The sequence below is a fragment of the Pleurodeles waltl genome, chromosome 10 (genome assembly GCF_031143425.1).
Source record: "Pleurodeles waltl isolate 20211129_DDA chromosome 10, aPleWal1.hap1.20221129, whole genome shotgun sequence".
Taxonomy (NCBI): domain Eukaryota; kingdom Metazoa; phylum Chordata; class Amphibia; order Caudata; family Salamandridae; genus Pleurodeles; species Pleurodeles waltl.
The window spans coordinates 798,653,965-798,669,513 of record NC_090449.1 but is presented as its reverse complement, the minus strand read 5'-3'; the positions used below and the strand labels follow the sequence as shown (position 1 = coordinate 798,669,513).

The 15,549-nt window shown below is 40.2% G+C and overlaps 1 protein-coding gene across 6 annotated transcripts in view; it reads left to right on the top strand.

The window, feature by feature from the left end:
- Nucleotides 1-15,549, top strand: part of LOC138261905 (ATP-dependent translocase ABCB1-like) — a 147,095-nt gene that overhangs the window by 116,791 nt on the left and 14,755 nt on the right. For all 6 annotated transcript variants that reach the window (XM_069211461.1, XM_069211459.1, XM_069211464.1 and 3 more), the window contains 4 exons: nt 6,708-6,864; nt 8,706-8,903; nt 9,320-9,526; nt 11,876-12,022. In XM_069211461.1, the coding sequence (XP_069067562.1) occupies nt 6,708-6,864; nt 8,706-8,903; nt 9,320-9,526; nt 11,876-12,022 (709 nt within the window). The remainder of the gene's footprint in view (nt 1-6,707; nt 6,865-8,705; nt 8,904-9,319; nt 9,527-11,875; nt 12,023-15,549) is intronic.

Below are 15,549 nucleotides of genomic sequence, written 5' to 3'. Positions count from 1 at the left end.
TCCAACCTAAGATATCAATGTGAAATTAGAAATTCTTATCCTAAAAGCAAACCAGTCTGTTTTTCTAGCTAATGAATACAATAGCTAAAAAGTTCCCTATCCCATGACATATTCTTATATAATTAAAATCTAAAATAGTTTTTTAAAAGATCCAAGTTGCAGCAAATATTTAAAACTCTGAAAGTCAGGAGTAACAAACCTTTCCTTTCTATAATAAAACTCCTTCAAAAAAATAATTAAATGACCCAATAACAATAGAAAAAGTTTGCTAACGGAACAAATAGGAATATCCATTCTTTCATGATAAATCTTCATCCAGTGAATAAATGCTGACACCTGGCCAAGCCTGAGCATCAATAGCCACCTTCTAACAATAATAATCTTAATATCACACAGATAGTATTGAGGAACATCTCTGTAATATGTTTCCAATAGACGGGACCACCTATTCCTTAATCACACTTTCTGGATTTATTTTGACCTTTTGCCCTAATGTACTCTTCAGTTGGAAGATGAGCTACTGATATACACTGTGTATGCAATGATGGCAAAATATCAAGACTATTGTTAATATTCTGTACATTTATAATCCAGGGTGCTGCTTTATTGAACTGTAAATAATCTACAGTATAATGAGTTGCTTTAGTTGATCCTCAACTGCATTAGTAAGACAGGCCCAATAACGGAGGACCCTTTGCTGGTACTTAAATTCTATATTCATTAAGCCTAGCTCCAGCCACAGTGCACTATTAACTGTACCTTTCAGGCGGCCCAACCATTTTTTTCCGAATATTCATTTCTATAATTGAATGGCAGTTGATATGTTTCTCCAAGAGGACTAAACAACTATACAAGAGCAAATGTAATATTTTTGAGCTGTAGGTCTCTCTAACATCTACTGATTTGGGCCCCAATGCAGAGTCCATTCTATGCAATACACCATCTATAGTCCTTGCTCTTTGTTCCTGTTGACCAATATGTGCATTAAAATTAAGATTTTATTTAAAAAGGAGACCTAAAAACCTATATTCTTTCACCCCTCCATTTGAACATCATTTAGCCACCACTTCTGATATTTTTCCATATAACACTAATGGAAAAAACATTACTTTTTGTTTTGGAGACATTTATTCTAAGCTCATTCACTCTGCAGTATTCTGAAAAAACATCCAATTGCTTCTGAAGGCCTATTGGAGTGAGATCTAATATAACTGTATCATCTACCAAAAAAAAAAAAAAGATTGTCTACATAGTACCATAAGGAAACAGCCTCCACAACTAGTTTCGGTGGAAAGGGGAAGCCTGGCTTGCAGCTATTGGTGCATCAGCTATAAAATGGAAAAAAGCAAAGGGGCTTATGTGCAACCTTCCCTTAAGCCATTAGGGTTCTGTATACTTCTAGATAGAACACCATTATGGATTATCCGTTTTAACAAACCCAGTGGCTATTTTCTCCCACAGAAGAACCCAGTTTATGGTCTTGAATGCCGTGTACGAATCTGTATATGAAGCTTAAAGAAGCTGCTTTCTTTGAAGGCTTAATTCTCAGCTATCTGTTTCAATATTAGACATCCATCAACTGTTGAGTGACCGCTATGAAAGCCCGGTTGTACCTTCGGGAGCACTGCTTCATTTATTTTCCACTTCTTAAATACATGTAATTGATATTTAACATATATTGTACTTAGAATGTCCAACAAAGTAATCATTTGATAACTCCTGGGAGACTCATGCAGACCCTTTTTTTTTTTTTTAGAGCAGAACCTTTATACTTCTTTTTCTGGATTCTGGTGTATCATGACTACTAATTATAGATAAAAATAGTGGGTCAAAACCTGAGACCACAAACTAGGGTTAAGCTTAATTATATTAGCAGATAATCCATCTATTCCTTGAGCTACTTAACTTTTATTATTTCCTCTACACTTCTTACTGTGTAAGTTAGAGAGTACTGCTCCGGTATCATAAAGTCCATCTTTTGATTTTTCAAGCAACCTGTCACATCAGTATTGCTATCTCTTAATTGATTTAACTAAGAAATATACATAACCCACTCTTCTTTAATCACTGGTGTTGCTACTACTTTATTCACGATCCCATGGATATCACCCATTGAGTCCCAGAAACCCTGTGTTCTTCTTGTATGAAGTGCAATGTAACCCTTGTTCAGGCTGGATCTTTCTTTCTCCAAATACTTATACTTAATTTATGTCTGAACTCTTTCCTGTATTGTCTAATTAGAACCACTTTATTAGCGCCACCCATTTTATAGGCCATGCTTATTTTCTTTTTTTGCTAAATCTCTGCCACTCCTTTTGGAATCTTGATTTGCTCTTACATCCTGTTCCATTCTTAAGAGCAGTTGATGCAGCCTCTCTTACAGAGGGTATCAATGTATCATATTCATTCAAGAAAACTAGAGGTGGTCCATTAAGCTGATATCTCAAGAGCTTTTGGTGTTTCAGTTTTCCAGCCCATGTTATCCTACGGTTATTTTGCAAGGTATTCTGAAAAAAAATCCCCCAAAAATATAAGGCTGGGCATAGTTGGATAAAGAGGTTTACAATCACTACCTTTTATCTCCCCAATTTTAAAATCTTTCACCAGTCTGAAAACTTCATACGAAATTATAGCATAGTCACTTAGGCTAACTGATTTCCAATTATCAAAAGTATTTTTTCCAGCTGATCATTCATAAACCTTCCATTGATTATTGGCATATTCAGACTGTCTACCATTTTCTGTCTTTCATGTCCCCAATGTTTTTAGCAGAAACCTGGTCCGGGATCCCAAAAACATTATTTTTTCAAACTTTAAATGATCAAAGGATGCTTTGTTGGGGATCTTTGTGTTAACATTTCCTTCCAGCAGAATTTGAATTTTTGAAAATTTCAAGGTGATTTTTTTCCCCATCAATCACATCAAATCCTTTAGCTTGTTATCCAGTATTTGTGTGGTGAAAACATAACTATTTAACATAAGGTTTATAGCAGCCTTCTTCACCCATATTTCCTTACTTATTTGCATACCTAATGTAATAATTACAAATTCCTGGAACTCAATACAAATGTTTTGCACCTGTATATTATGTTTTACTGAGACCAAAAATGCTAGCCCCCATTCATATTTCCCTCAACCACATCCACTCTGTAAATTGTATAATCATACATAACAATTTTATCAGTTTTGTGGGTTTCAATGCTGTTATCAAGAAGGATTTCTTTCCTGAAATAAACAATAATGATCTTAAATTCCTTTTCAAGTCAGCTATGTTCCATGACAGGACCAAAACATCAGCCTCATCAGGACCTTTGGATAAGTGATCTTACGGCGGGCCACACCCCCATGCAAGTGAGGGAATGCCCCTGATGATAGTGCTGGGGGTTTATGTGCTCCTATTATAGATGCATCACACAAACATCTGCAGCCCTTTTTGTAACACTAAATTGTCCTGGGGGTGTGCGAAATTGGTGCAAAGGCCCCTTTCACCCCTGGGTCAACTTGGGTAATACAGCCCCAGCTGATAAACAGAACCTGTAATACTGTGGGGTTCAACAGACCACCCACTCCTCCCCATGCAAGCCTTTCCAAACTGAGGAATCACTGAACCCACCTCAGCCTTTGGACCTCCCTAGCCATACCTGTCCATTGCCTTATCAGAATCATCATCTAAACGGGATTGGGAATGTCCACAAAACTGTAAACTTTGTTTGAACCATTACCGGGTCTCACCTGCTGTTCTTCCACCTCCTGCTTCTCTGATTCACTTACTGATGCATTCTCAAACCACAGCACTATTTTCGCCTTTTCATTGCATTCCAGTGTTTCTGCATTATTATTTTTTTATACATTGAACCTTACTAACATTTTCTGTTCTGAACTAGCGGAAACACTTAATCTATCTTTACCCTATCTTTCTCATACTCTGCCCCATTTACTGAAGCTCCTACTGGACTAAGGACCTTATTACGAGGCTGGCGGTCCTAAGACCGCCAGCTTTGCGGTGGCTGTTGTACCATCGCAACTGTGGCAGTCCGACCACCACATTATAACCCTGGTGGGTGGACCCGCCAGGAGACCACCGTTCCCACAAGAAGCATTGTTCCTGATGGGGTGACAGCAGTCAAGGTTGTAACCAGCCAGGGCGGCGCTGAACTCAGCACCACCTGGCTGATTATAACCCCACTTTCCGCCAGCCTTTTCAAGGCAGGACCCTGCCATTAAAAGGCTGGCAGAAAGCCAGTGCTGGGAGCCTCAGGAGGAGCACTGCCGGAATGCACACTGTCTGTACTGCAGACAGTGTGCATTCTGAGGGTGCTGGAGTGCTAGGATATTGGCCTCCGCTCCCTTAATGGATCTGAGGCCAATATCCTAGCACTGTTCTTACCGGTCAGCCCGGCAGGAATGCGTATTACAATGTTTCCATCTGTCAGCTCGGCGGGAACATTGTAATACGCTCAAGACAGTGTTGTCTTCCCCATGCCTTTGGCAGTCCGCTTTTAGGACCACCAAGGCCGTAAATAAGTTCTTTTCAGTAGGAGCGAATAGCAAGCCAAAGCCAATTTGGCTTTCGTCTAGTACTGTTAAAAACACTTTCACAATGACAGTGCTGTTCTAAACATAAATCATTACACCTACCAAGCTCACCCGTGCAGGCTCATCATTGGGGCAAGTATCAACCAATGAATACTCCTCAGTGTGTGAAGGTATACAGGACCCTTTCACCAAAAAGTTATGCTGGTTCACATTATACTCAACAAAAATGCAGATTTCTCAAAACATTGCCAGGCGTATCTGCAGTGTCACGCAATTAAAGAATACGAACTGGATGTTTATTGATGCTCAATATTTTCTAAAGACTACTCAAAGAATAAATTATGTAAAATAAAAAAACAAAATGAGTAAAGGGATCTTCTATGACCATCTCATGGTTCAGGTGACATTTATACTCTGACTTTGGCTAGCCTCATGGCTAATATTTGTACATTTGGGTTCACACAGAGAAATGTGAACTATGGAGAATATTCATGGTTCTATGTGAATTATGAATTTCATCATGATGTTGACAGTCTCAAAACATGCAGTTATCAAGATTATTGGGAGTATACTTCATGGAGTATTACATTATGCAACAAAAAAATCATAATTATGTAGCAAATACCAAAAATCCATAACAATGCAGTAAACACTGCAGGCACAGAATCCCATAAATCCACTCACCCTCACCATTGCCTACTATTTTATCAATACTTTATTCAAAATGGGTAATCAAAACCAAAGTATTACAATAACAGTCCGTGACCATTGTTAACTGCACTTTGAACAAAACTGCTTTTTCAACTTAACCACCCTTTTACCTCGTGCTCACACAGCAGCTCTTCGAGTACTCTGCAAAGTATTCCCTTCCTTAGTCGAGAAGAATTTGGGATTGGAACAAAGTGTGGTGGTTTTGTTCGAACTTCAATATACATTTTCCAGACACTCAAAGGTTTCAATATCTTTTGGGGTGGTTCTCTTTCAAATGTCCTAAAAGACAGCTCCTCAGAAACAGAATATCAAAAGGGAGTGAAACCACACCAATTTTGAGACCAGGTGTCTCTTAAAAATATGTTGTGACACTCAACAGCTGGTTTCTGTCAGCATTAGGCTATTCATCACTTATGTACTAACAGTCAGTAGCAGCACCATCATCAGGTCTTACCTCAACCCGGAGGAAGAGTCTTTTGGTATAGTGACATGGTGGGATCTGAGAAAAAGTGCAGTGAGTTAAAATGATCTTGTCTCCCATATGAATGCTACTTTATTAAAACTGAAAAAGGGGTACGATTACAAAAGCTGGGATGCATTAGGGATAGATTATATATCCTTTGCATCTTTAAAAGTGGTCGACATGTTTCAGCCTAAAAGGTCATCTTTCTTCAGGCCCTCTATGTACCAGATCCCATGAGAGCCAGAAGGGATATTTCCCATCAAGGCCTTGTGGTATGTGCAAATATGCAGGGCTGGTAGGACATCTAGATGCAAGCCACAAGAGAAAAGCTCAGAGAATAAGAAGGCTAGAAATGGCAAATGCCCCACCTCATCCCAGCGTCCTATTAGGTTTTGGCATTCCTCCTGCAAGAGAATAGGGATTCCTCCTTCCAGACAAAGTAAGTCAGTGCACTTACCATTATGCCTTTTTTAATATTATCCCTTTCTCTCAATCTTAGTAAAATAGCATTCAAAGGTCATTTATGTGTATAAATTCATACTCCTAGGATCGGAACATGCCTGAAAGGCAATAGTGTTTAAAAATAGTACTGCTATTTACATGGTGAAAGTAAGAGGGTTAGCAATTTGTCTAGCTTAGTATGTTTAGTTTGTGCACTTTCATGATTTAGCTGCAGCATAAGGAGAAAGAACATGGTATGGTCAACAAGAATACAAGATCCTGTAGAAAGTGATGCCTCTCCTGGATAATCTGTTACAAAATAAAACAGGTGAGTCATGGTGGTCTGTGCAGGCCAGATCCATGACAAAGGTTTGGGAAGCCCACATAAAATAAGTGTACATACAATGAAGCAAAGGAAAATAATTTAAGTGACAGTATTTTTACCCACATTGGACACCTCTGCAATAGTACCTCCTGACCCAATTTTGTTATTAAAGGTTTAATAAAATCAGTGTTGTATTTGCTATTTCAGTTAATATTTTGTTTCTATACGCAGTGTATTTTCAGCAATCATGTTCGCTGCTATGAGTGTTGGCCAGTCCTCTTCCTTTGCACCAGACTATGGCAAAGCAAAGATTTCTGCTCAACGGATCTTTCGGCTTTTGGACAAAACACCACTGATTGATAGCTATAGTGAAGGAGGGGAACAGATAGTGAGTACTAACACTTGGAATGCATTTTCCTCATATCCTAGAGGTAGCTGCCTTGCTACAATATGATTTCTGCATTTTATTGGATTTCTCATTTTTCATTAGCTAAACCTAATGTTTAATCTTGAGACATAAATAATTTTAATTGTATGCATTATTTTCTTTTTCCATATTTACTTGTATTTTGAACATCCCAATGTATAAAAAAAGGGAATAATCTTGCAATGAAATGTTTTAATGTGTTTTATAATGTGTCTTTAATTTAAACCACTTTAGTTCAACGATCTGTGGTAGGCAAAAGTGTTAATATCACATTGGGAATAGACATTATTACTTGCTTTTGAATCTTCATCATAAATTTTAGATGTGGCAACATGGCTATAGAAAAATTAACATATTATTAATGATCATTTTTATTAAAAGAAACACCACTGTTAAATATTGTGATTTAGTGTAAACTCATGTGTTATTAATAACAAAAGTCTCTGGATTCCTATGCTTAACAAAAAGAGCTCAATAGAAACACTCTTAGGGTTTGATTTAGCTGATTCAGAGTTTGGGAGGGTGTACTCCCTCGCAAAGACATCCACCAAACTGAGGAATGCCCACCTCATTTAGAGATGGGCAGACCCTCTGTATCTTGACAGATAAAACTACCCCATCGCTGCCACTGACATACACTTCTGACAACTCAAAGGAGTAAAGGCCTCAGAAGTTTTGACCTTTGTCCTTTAGTATTTATATTTAGAGTGGGTGAACAAATGACATGTTTTCACTGTCCGTCACTGATAGTGAAAACTTGAATATGACCCCAACTCTATGGGAGAAAATGCCCATGGGGAGGAGGTCATTCTTTGTTTGTTTTTTAATTTTCAAAAACAAAATTACACTTTGGGATTTTATTAAAAATAAAAAATAAATATGAAAGGTTGCTGTATGGCTTTGTCATGCTGACGGCACTGTCTGTCAAAATGTCAATGCATTGACAGGAACCACTGTGACAGTGGTTCATACCAACACAGGAGATGACTGGTGGACGTTTCTAAATTCAGCAGGCAGGTATTCTTTCAGGGCAACAAAGTACTTTAATCCATTGTCACAATGTAGTAAATCCCATTCACGTACTTTAAATCAGGCCCATAAATATGTATCAATTTATTTTAGGTCACACTTACAATCATTTCTAATATTGTTCTACCTTCACTGAAATGAAAATATACGTGCTGTTTTCAAAATAGTTTGTTTACCCCTTCATAAATACATCAATAGAAAAGACATTGTTGAATGCTTTATCGACATATGCAATTGTTTTCCTCAATAAGTCAAAGAGCAATGGAATGAAAATTTCTAACTAAGCCTCTGTCAATGACCCTGGGTTACAGTAAATCATCTCTGACAATGTATTTAATATTTATTACAAGCCTAGCAAATAAATGAAAGTGTGAGTACCAAAGACTGTTTCATGTTCTCATTCAAAACACAAATTGGCACTTTTTATGTCAAACTATAGTATAAGAGGTTCGAAATAGCTGGATAACAATAGGGAAAAACTGGTTAATAAAACACACCACCTCAAAATAATATTGCAAAGATTGACAAAAATGATTAGTTACTTTTTTCTGTACCACTCCCATCATTAGTATTTTCAGATAAAATACTTTCTTTTAAACACTAATCATACTAAAACTGAGCTGAGAGAGAAATTTAAGGCGCAAGTTTCAAGTGACTATCTAGTCACAACTTACAAATTCATATATCACAAGACATGATTAAATTAAGCTTTATCACTCGCTGTAATAATACAACAGTTACAGTCAATAAATGTGTGTGTTTTCTACTTTTAGAGTAACTTTGAAGGAAATATAGAATTTAAAGACACAAAGTTTACGTACCCAACAAGACCAGATGTCCAAGTTCTGCAAGGCCTCAATTTAAGTGTCGCTAAAGGACAAACTCTTGCACTGGTTGGAAGCAGTGGATGCGGGAAGAGCACCACAATTCAGCTGCTAGAGAGGTTTTATGATCCTGCCGAAGGCCATGTGGTAAGGAGCAATGCTATGTTGTTTACATACAGCGGATTGAAACAAGTTCAATAATAAAATCATTACTGATGCATGATAAGCTTTGGGGTAAAATAATTTTGATTTAGCATGGACATTTCAAAAAGTTGAGGAGCCGGTTCATGTGCTCATACTTATAGACTGCTATCTTTAATGACTTGCCATAAACTCCTTGCACTTCAACCATACGCAAATTGCATAAAATAACCTAAAAACCACATTAGTCAAGTGTATTCGTTATCCACAGAAATGTCAAAACAGCTTGTGGACTTTGTTCTATCAAATGGTACTCATAATGGTATGGATAGATTTGACGTAATAATTCTATGGTGACAGCATAATTCTAGGGTTCATTGTAGATACACCCTTTTATATTCTTGACTGTTCCCTTTTTCTAGTTTGCAGATGGGATGGACACCAAATCCTTGAATCTACAGTGGTTCAGAAATCAGTTGGGAATTGTGTCCCAGGAGCCCATACTTTTTGACTGCAGTATCGCTGAAAATATTCAGTATGGCGACAACAGCCGAGTTGTTACACAAGAAGAGGTGGAACAAGCAGCTAAATCAGCAAACATTCACAGTTTCATTGAGGATCTTCCAGATGTATGTCTGTATTATAATGTATTTTTATTCTATTGCATTTATGGAGTAGAAGTGATATTCCTACCAGAAATACCATGCATGGTAACAAAGTGGTGCAAAGGTGCATGTCTTGGAAATCATTCAGGTAGTAACATAGAGCTGTAATGTTAAGGAGTTTGGTGATGAAGTGAAGAAAATGAGCAAGTATGTGCATTCATTAATAATATGTATAACACTTATTGTTCAATTACAAATTCTGTAAATATGATTGTTTGAAGAGGGAACTACATGCATGGCCATGCTATGTATACATTGTAAATATATGTCACTGTGCATGGAGGGCGTGGCAAGATTCCAGAGTGGCCTGACTTATTGAAATATATCAAGCTACTCCCTGTTTTAATCATAAACAATTTGTGAACATTGTATTCTCTCCTGCTATATGCATTATTTATCCAAATGTATTTAAATAGTAACAAAATAACACCTACATGTATAAGTTAGTTTAACACTATCACACATTTAGGTATATTCATACCTATTGATGGAAACACATTTGTACAGACAAAAATAACCTCATGCTTATTGTCTTTTTGGGTATCACATTTACTGTATAGTGTCTCAGTTATATAATATGCTTCAAATACGAGAAGCAATCAGCATACTTTTACCAATTGTCATGCGATTGCTCAGCCATATGTGAAGAATATTAACTATTCTGTGATGTTCTACAAATACAGTGCTTTCTTTTATTGCACATGGCTCCCCCATATATTCCTATTTAATAATATTCTTATGGTCCAATTCACCCAGAAAAATCTGTAAATCTGTACCTGTAGAGATAAGCCCCCACAGGAGAGAAGAGTTGCAATTTTTCCCTCATCGCAAAACTTCCCTTAAGCTGTGCTAATCATTGGGAAACAAAGGCTCATGAATTCTTTCTTTTGCCGTTTTCCTTTTGGCAATGCAGAATACCTGTAGTTAATCACCAACCATTTATTTCCAGGGGAGATAGGGTTGGATGGGGCTTTGCTTATCGCACACATTGGCATGTTTTTGGGCATTCACAAAGTTTCAATCCTGAACATGTCTTAAAGCATCCACTTTTGAGTGTGTTTTCTCATGCTAACAATTGCACCGTCATAGATAATATACAGGAGTAACAGGATTGACAACTGTAAGGTCACCTCTTGTGAATTCTTGCAATGATAAATACAGCCATTTGCTTGTAAATTCAAAGTGCAGTGCTTGTGCAGAGCTTGAAACAGGAGAGGGCTACTTTCACATGATTTTAAGAGGAAGATCTGTTCATCTGCATAACTCAAGGACAGGTGCGGGGGAGAGATGTAGACAAGGTGAAAAAAAACACTTACCTTGCCTCTGTCACTGCTGTCTTGCTTGTCGCTTCTCTTGTGGTGTCCCAGCATTCCTTGCTCCCCAGCTGTCCTGGTGCTGCTTTCATGCTAATTTTAGCATGAAAGCAGTGTCAGAATTGGTCTGAGTGGCAGTGACTGCCGTTCAGGCACAGCCCTGGGGGGGCGTGGTGTTTCTCCAGCCCGGCTGTTAAACATAGCTGGATTGGAGAAACCTAAGTGCGCATGTGTGTTTGGCTGGCCTCAGAAGGCTGGCCGAACACACATGCTCATTAGGTGCACTCTCACCTCCTCCCGCTCCCACTTCCCGTGGCCGAGTGCCACCCCTCCCTGCACTGGTGGCTGTGCCAGAAGCAAAAAAATAAAACCATTGTAAACAATTGTTTTATTTTTCTGTTTCTGGCTCAGCCAGTGGGGCAACGCTCATTTGTCATTGCGAAGGAGCCACCCTGGCTATATTTAATATTTAGTTAGAGCTGGGAAGAGGGCACAGTTTCACAGACAAACTGTGCCTAGGATATTCTGGTGAGAGGGAAGTCTTGGTAATTTTTTATGACTTGGCATGAACCTGTGCTTATTCAGTGCTGCTGAAAAGCATGTCCTGCTGAAGCCTGAAGGCGGAGCTGTTACTGGGCAGAACTAAGTACAGAGCAGGCATCCACAGGTATGACGTCAGAGAAGAAATGTACACATGCAGTGTTGGTGAAAGGGAATTTCTGCCTCGGTCTGATTTTAGAGATGAGCTGTTATTGAGCAGAGCTGGTAGCAGGACAATCCTGTGAAGACTTGATTTAAAAAAAGGCGTTGCTCTTTAGGAGAGTTAGGAGCAGCTGATTCCCCTGACCTGGGTTGATTTCAGAAAAGGAGTGTCTTTTCAGCTGAATTTGTGATTACTCAGTTTGGAACTATATTTTGACATCAGTTTTCCACCTATGTAGATCAGCTGTTCTGTCTCTTGCCCTTCTTGAGATATGTTCTGTTTTGTTTTCAAATACAGAAATATAACACACGGGTTGGAGATAAAGGAGCACAGCTCTCAGGGGGTCAAAAGCAAAGAATTGCAATTGCAAGAGCGCTTGTTCGAAAGCCCAAAGTGCTGCTCCTTGATGAAGCTACGTCTGCTCTTGACACAGAAAGTGAAAAGGTATGTAATGCCGCAGTATTCTAACTAATTAATTATGGCATAAAGCAGGAGTTTCTGACTTTAACAAACAGCATTCTGCATTGACAGGTTTGTGCATACAACTGGAATAAGTTTTCTAATCTTTAATGTTCATCAAATCCCACGGAATACAAGTTACAAATCTAAACAAGTTGTTGATTTCCAGATACACCCATATTTCATACTGCTGACAATGGTTGGTAGTGCAAAAAAAGAATTGGTGAAATATGGATTTACACATTGAACTTCTTCATTTTCTTCACAAAAAATATTTTTCACACTCTATTTTTATATTTGCCTTAGCACATCAAACTGTAAGTATGTGTTCAAACTGAATGTGAAACTTGAGGAAGTTTTTCTCACACTCAGGCTCTCATTACGAGTGTGTCGGTCTCAAGACTGCCACATTCGCGACGGCAGTCGGACCGCCACAGACAGGGCGGTCCGCATGCCCTTTTAAGACCATGGCAGATGAGCCATGGTTTGACCGCCGGCACTGCCCGGTTGCCGCCTGTTGACAGCCTGGCGGTCTCGGCGGTTGCAATCCTCCAGGACAGTCTCGGCGGTTGCAATCCTCCAGGACAGCACTGCAAGCAGCGCTGCCCTGGGGATTACGAGTCCCCTTTCTGCCAGCCTTTGCATGGCTGTCTCACCACCATGCAAAACCTGGTGGAAAGGGGGTGTCAGGGGCCCTATGGGAGCCACTGCACTGGCCATGCACTTGGTATGGGCAGTGCAGTGGCCCCCATGGACAGCCCCGTCACGCATTTCAGTGCCCGAATTACGGGCAGTGATATGCGTGTTGGTTGCTGTTGCACCCGATGCACCACAAAATTGCCTCTGGCTCGATTACGAGCCGGCGTAAATGTTGTGGTGAGTTTTTCACTAGGCCAGCGGGCGGAAACGCTGTTTTTGTACGCTGGCCCAGCAGAAAACTCCCAATAGGGCAGGCAGCATACCACCTGTACTGGTGGTATACTGTCTGCGGCGGCTTTGGCGGTCTTTTAAAAAGACCACCAAAGTTGTAATTAGGGCCTCAGTCACTCAGACACTGAAGGAAATTCCATGTAATAAAATGGATTATATAGTTTAAAAGAAGTGTATTCTCCATATTTATGTTGAAATGTAAAACATATATTTAAATGTATAGAGTTGTATGCTATTTATTATCGGTGTTATGTATACAGAGGTGCCATGACTTGCGTTCCCTGTAAGGTACACATCCACCTTAATTGTCTTCAGCGTGCCGACTCTAACATGAGGTACGCACATACATTCTTGTGTGTATCACACAAGAGGGAGGAGCCTATGTCAACCACAGATTTAAAAACACAATGTAAGATATTGGGTGTTAGAAATGGGGTATTTGGTTGGCAGTCAGGTTACCCTCTGTCCAAGCAAGGACCCTCACTCTAGTCAGGGTAAAGAAGAATCACCCTCAGCTACCCCCTGCTCACCCCCTTGGTAGCTTGGCACGAGCAGGCAGGCAGAAGCAATGTGTAGAGTATTTGTACCAACACACACATTAATACAGTGAAACACTACAAAATGGACACCACACCAGTTTAGAAACATAGTTAGTATGTATCTAAATCAAACAAGACCAAAATGACAAAACTCCAACATACACAAGTCAAGAAATGAATTTTTAAAAGAATAAGAGTCTTAATCCTTAGAAAACAGTGGGAAAGCTGTTGTTACACAAAGTACATGAGTAGCGTCAAAAATAAAGCCGCCCCGGCGAGCGTGCGTTGAACAAGACCAGCGATGCATCGATTTCTCCCTCGCGAGTGAGACTGTGCATCGTTCCTCCTCCAGTCAGGTCAGCATGCATTGTTTCTTCTCTCCTGCAAGAGAGGGATGCATCAATTCCCAGACGGGCATCTCGGGTCGGCTTTGTGTCAACTTTTCTCACCCAGTGATGTTGCGTTGAAATCCAGTCACACAGTGTCAGGAAACCACGCTGCATGGGGATTGCGGCGTTAACAGCAGCCGCTGTGGGTGTTGCACATTGTTTCTCCAGCCATGATACGTCAATCTCCCAGCCGCGATGCAGGTGGAGTATTGATTTTAGCCGCGAGGCCGGCAGCGCATCGTTTCAGTTGCTCTGCGGGTGGTGCATCGAAAGTTTCCCCACACGGACGTCTTTGCATGGATTTCTGTCCTTTTCCACCCGCCTCACCTTTCAAGGGCCCAGAGACAGGTTAGGGTACCACTTGGCAGGGCAAGACTCTCAGCAGAGAGTCCAGGTGCTGGCAAAGAGAAGTCTTTGATGTCCCTGAGACTTCATCAACAGGAGGCAAGCTCAGTTGAAGCCCTTGGCGATTCTTCACCCGTGGGAAGTCACACAAAAGTCAGTCTTTGTCCTCTCTCAGGCAGAAGCAGCTGCTGCATGCCAACCCAGCAAAGCAGTCACAGGAAAAGGGGCAGTACTCCTCCTCCAGCTCTTCTCCCAGGTAGAGGTTCCTCTTTTTTCCAGAAGTAATCAAGGGTTTTGGGTCCACTGCTTATACCCTTTCTGCCTTTGAAGTAGGCCTACTTCAAAGGGAAGTCTCTGTTGTTCACAAGATCCTGCCTTGCCCAGGTCAGGCTCCAGACACACTCCAGGGGGTTGGAGACTGCATTGTGTGAGGGCAGGCATAGCCCTTTCAGGTGTAAGTGACCACTCCTCCCATCCAGCCCAGATAGACCATCAGGATATGCAGGCTACACCACAGCTCCCTTTGTGCCCCTGTTTAGAGGAGAAGTGCATACAGCCCAACTGTCAAACTGACCCAGACAGGGAATCCACAAACAGGCAGAGTCACATAATAGATTAAGCAAGAAAATGCCTTCTTTCTAAAAGTGACATTTTCAAGCACACAATCTAAAAAAAACCTTTACCACAAGATGTGTTTTTAAATTGCAAGTTCAGAGACCCTAAACTCCTCATTGCTATCTGTTCCCAAAGGGAACCTGAACTTTAATAATATTTAAAGGCAGCCCACATGTTAACCTATAAGAGAGATAGGCCTTGCAAAGTGAAAACTGAATTTGGCAGTATTTCACTGTTAAAACATGTAAAACACATTAGTACATGTCCCACCTTTAACCTACACTGCACCCTCCCCATGAGGCTTACCTAGGGCCTACCTTAGGGGTGCCTTACATGTATGAAAAGGAAGGTTTAGCCCTGGCAAGTGGGTACACTTGCCATGTCGAATTGGCAGTTTAAAATTGCCCACAGACACTGCATTTGCAGGGCCCACTAGTAGCATTTGATTCACAGGCCCTGGGCACGTCCAGTGCACTTTACCAGGGACTTAGTAGTAAATCAAATATGCCAATCATGGATAAGCCAATTCACACATATAATTTATACTGGGAAAACTTACACTTTAGCACTGGCCAGCAGTGGTAAAATGCCCAGAACAAACCAAAACAGCAAAAACAGAATCCAGCACACAGAAATAACCTGGGAAGAAGAGGCAGAAAGTTAGGGGAGACCACGCCAAGGATGCCAAGTCTAA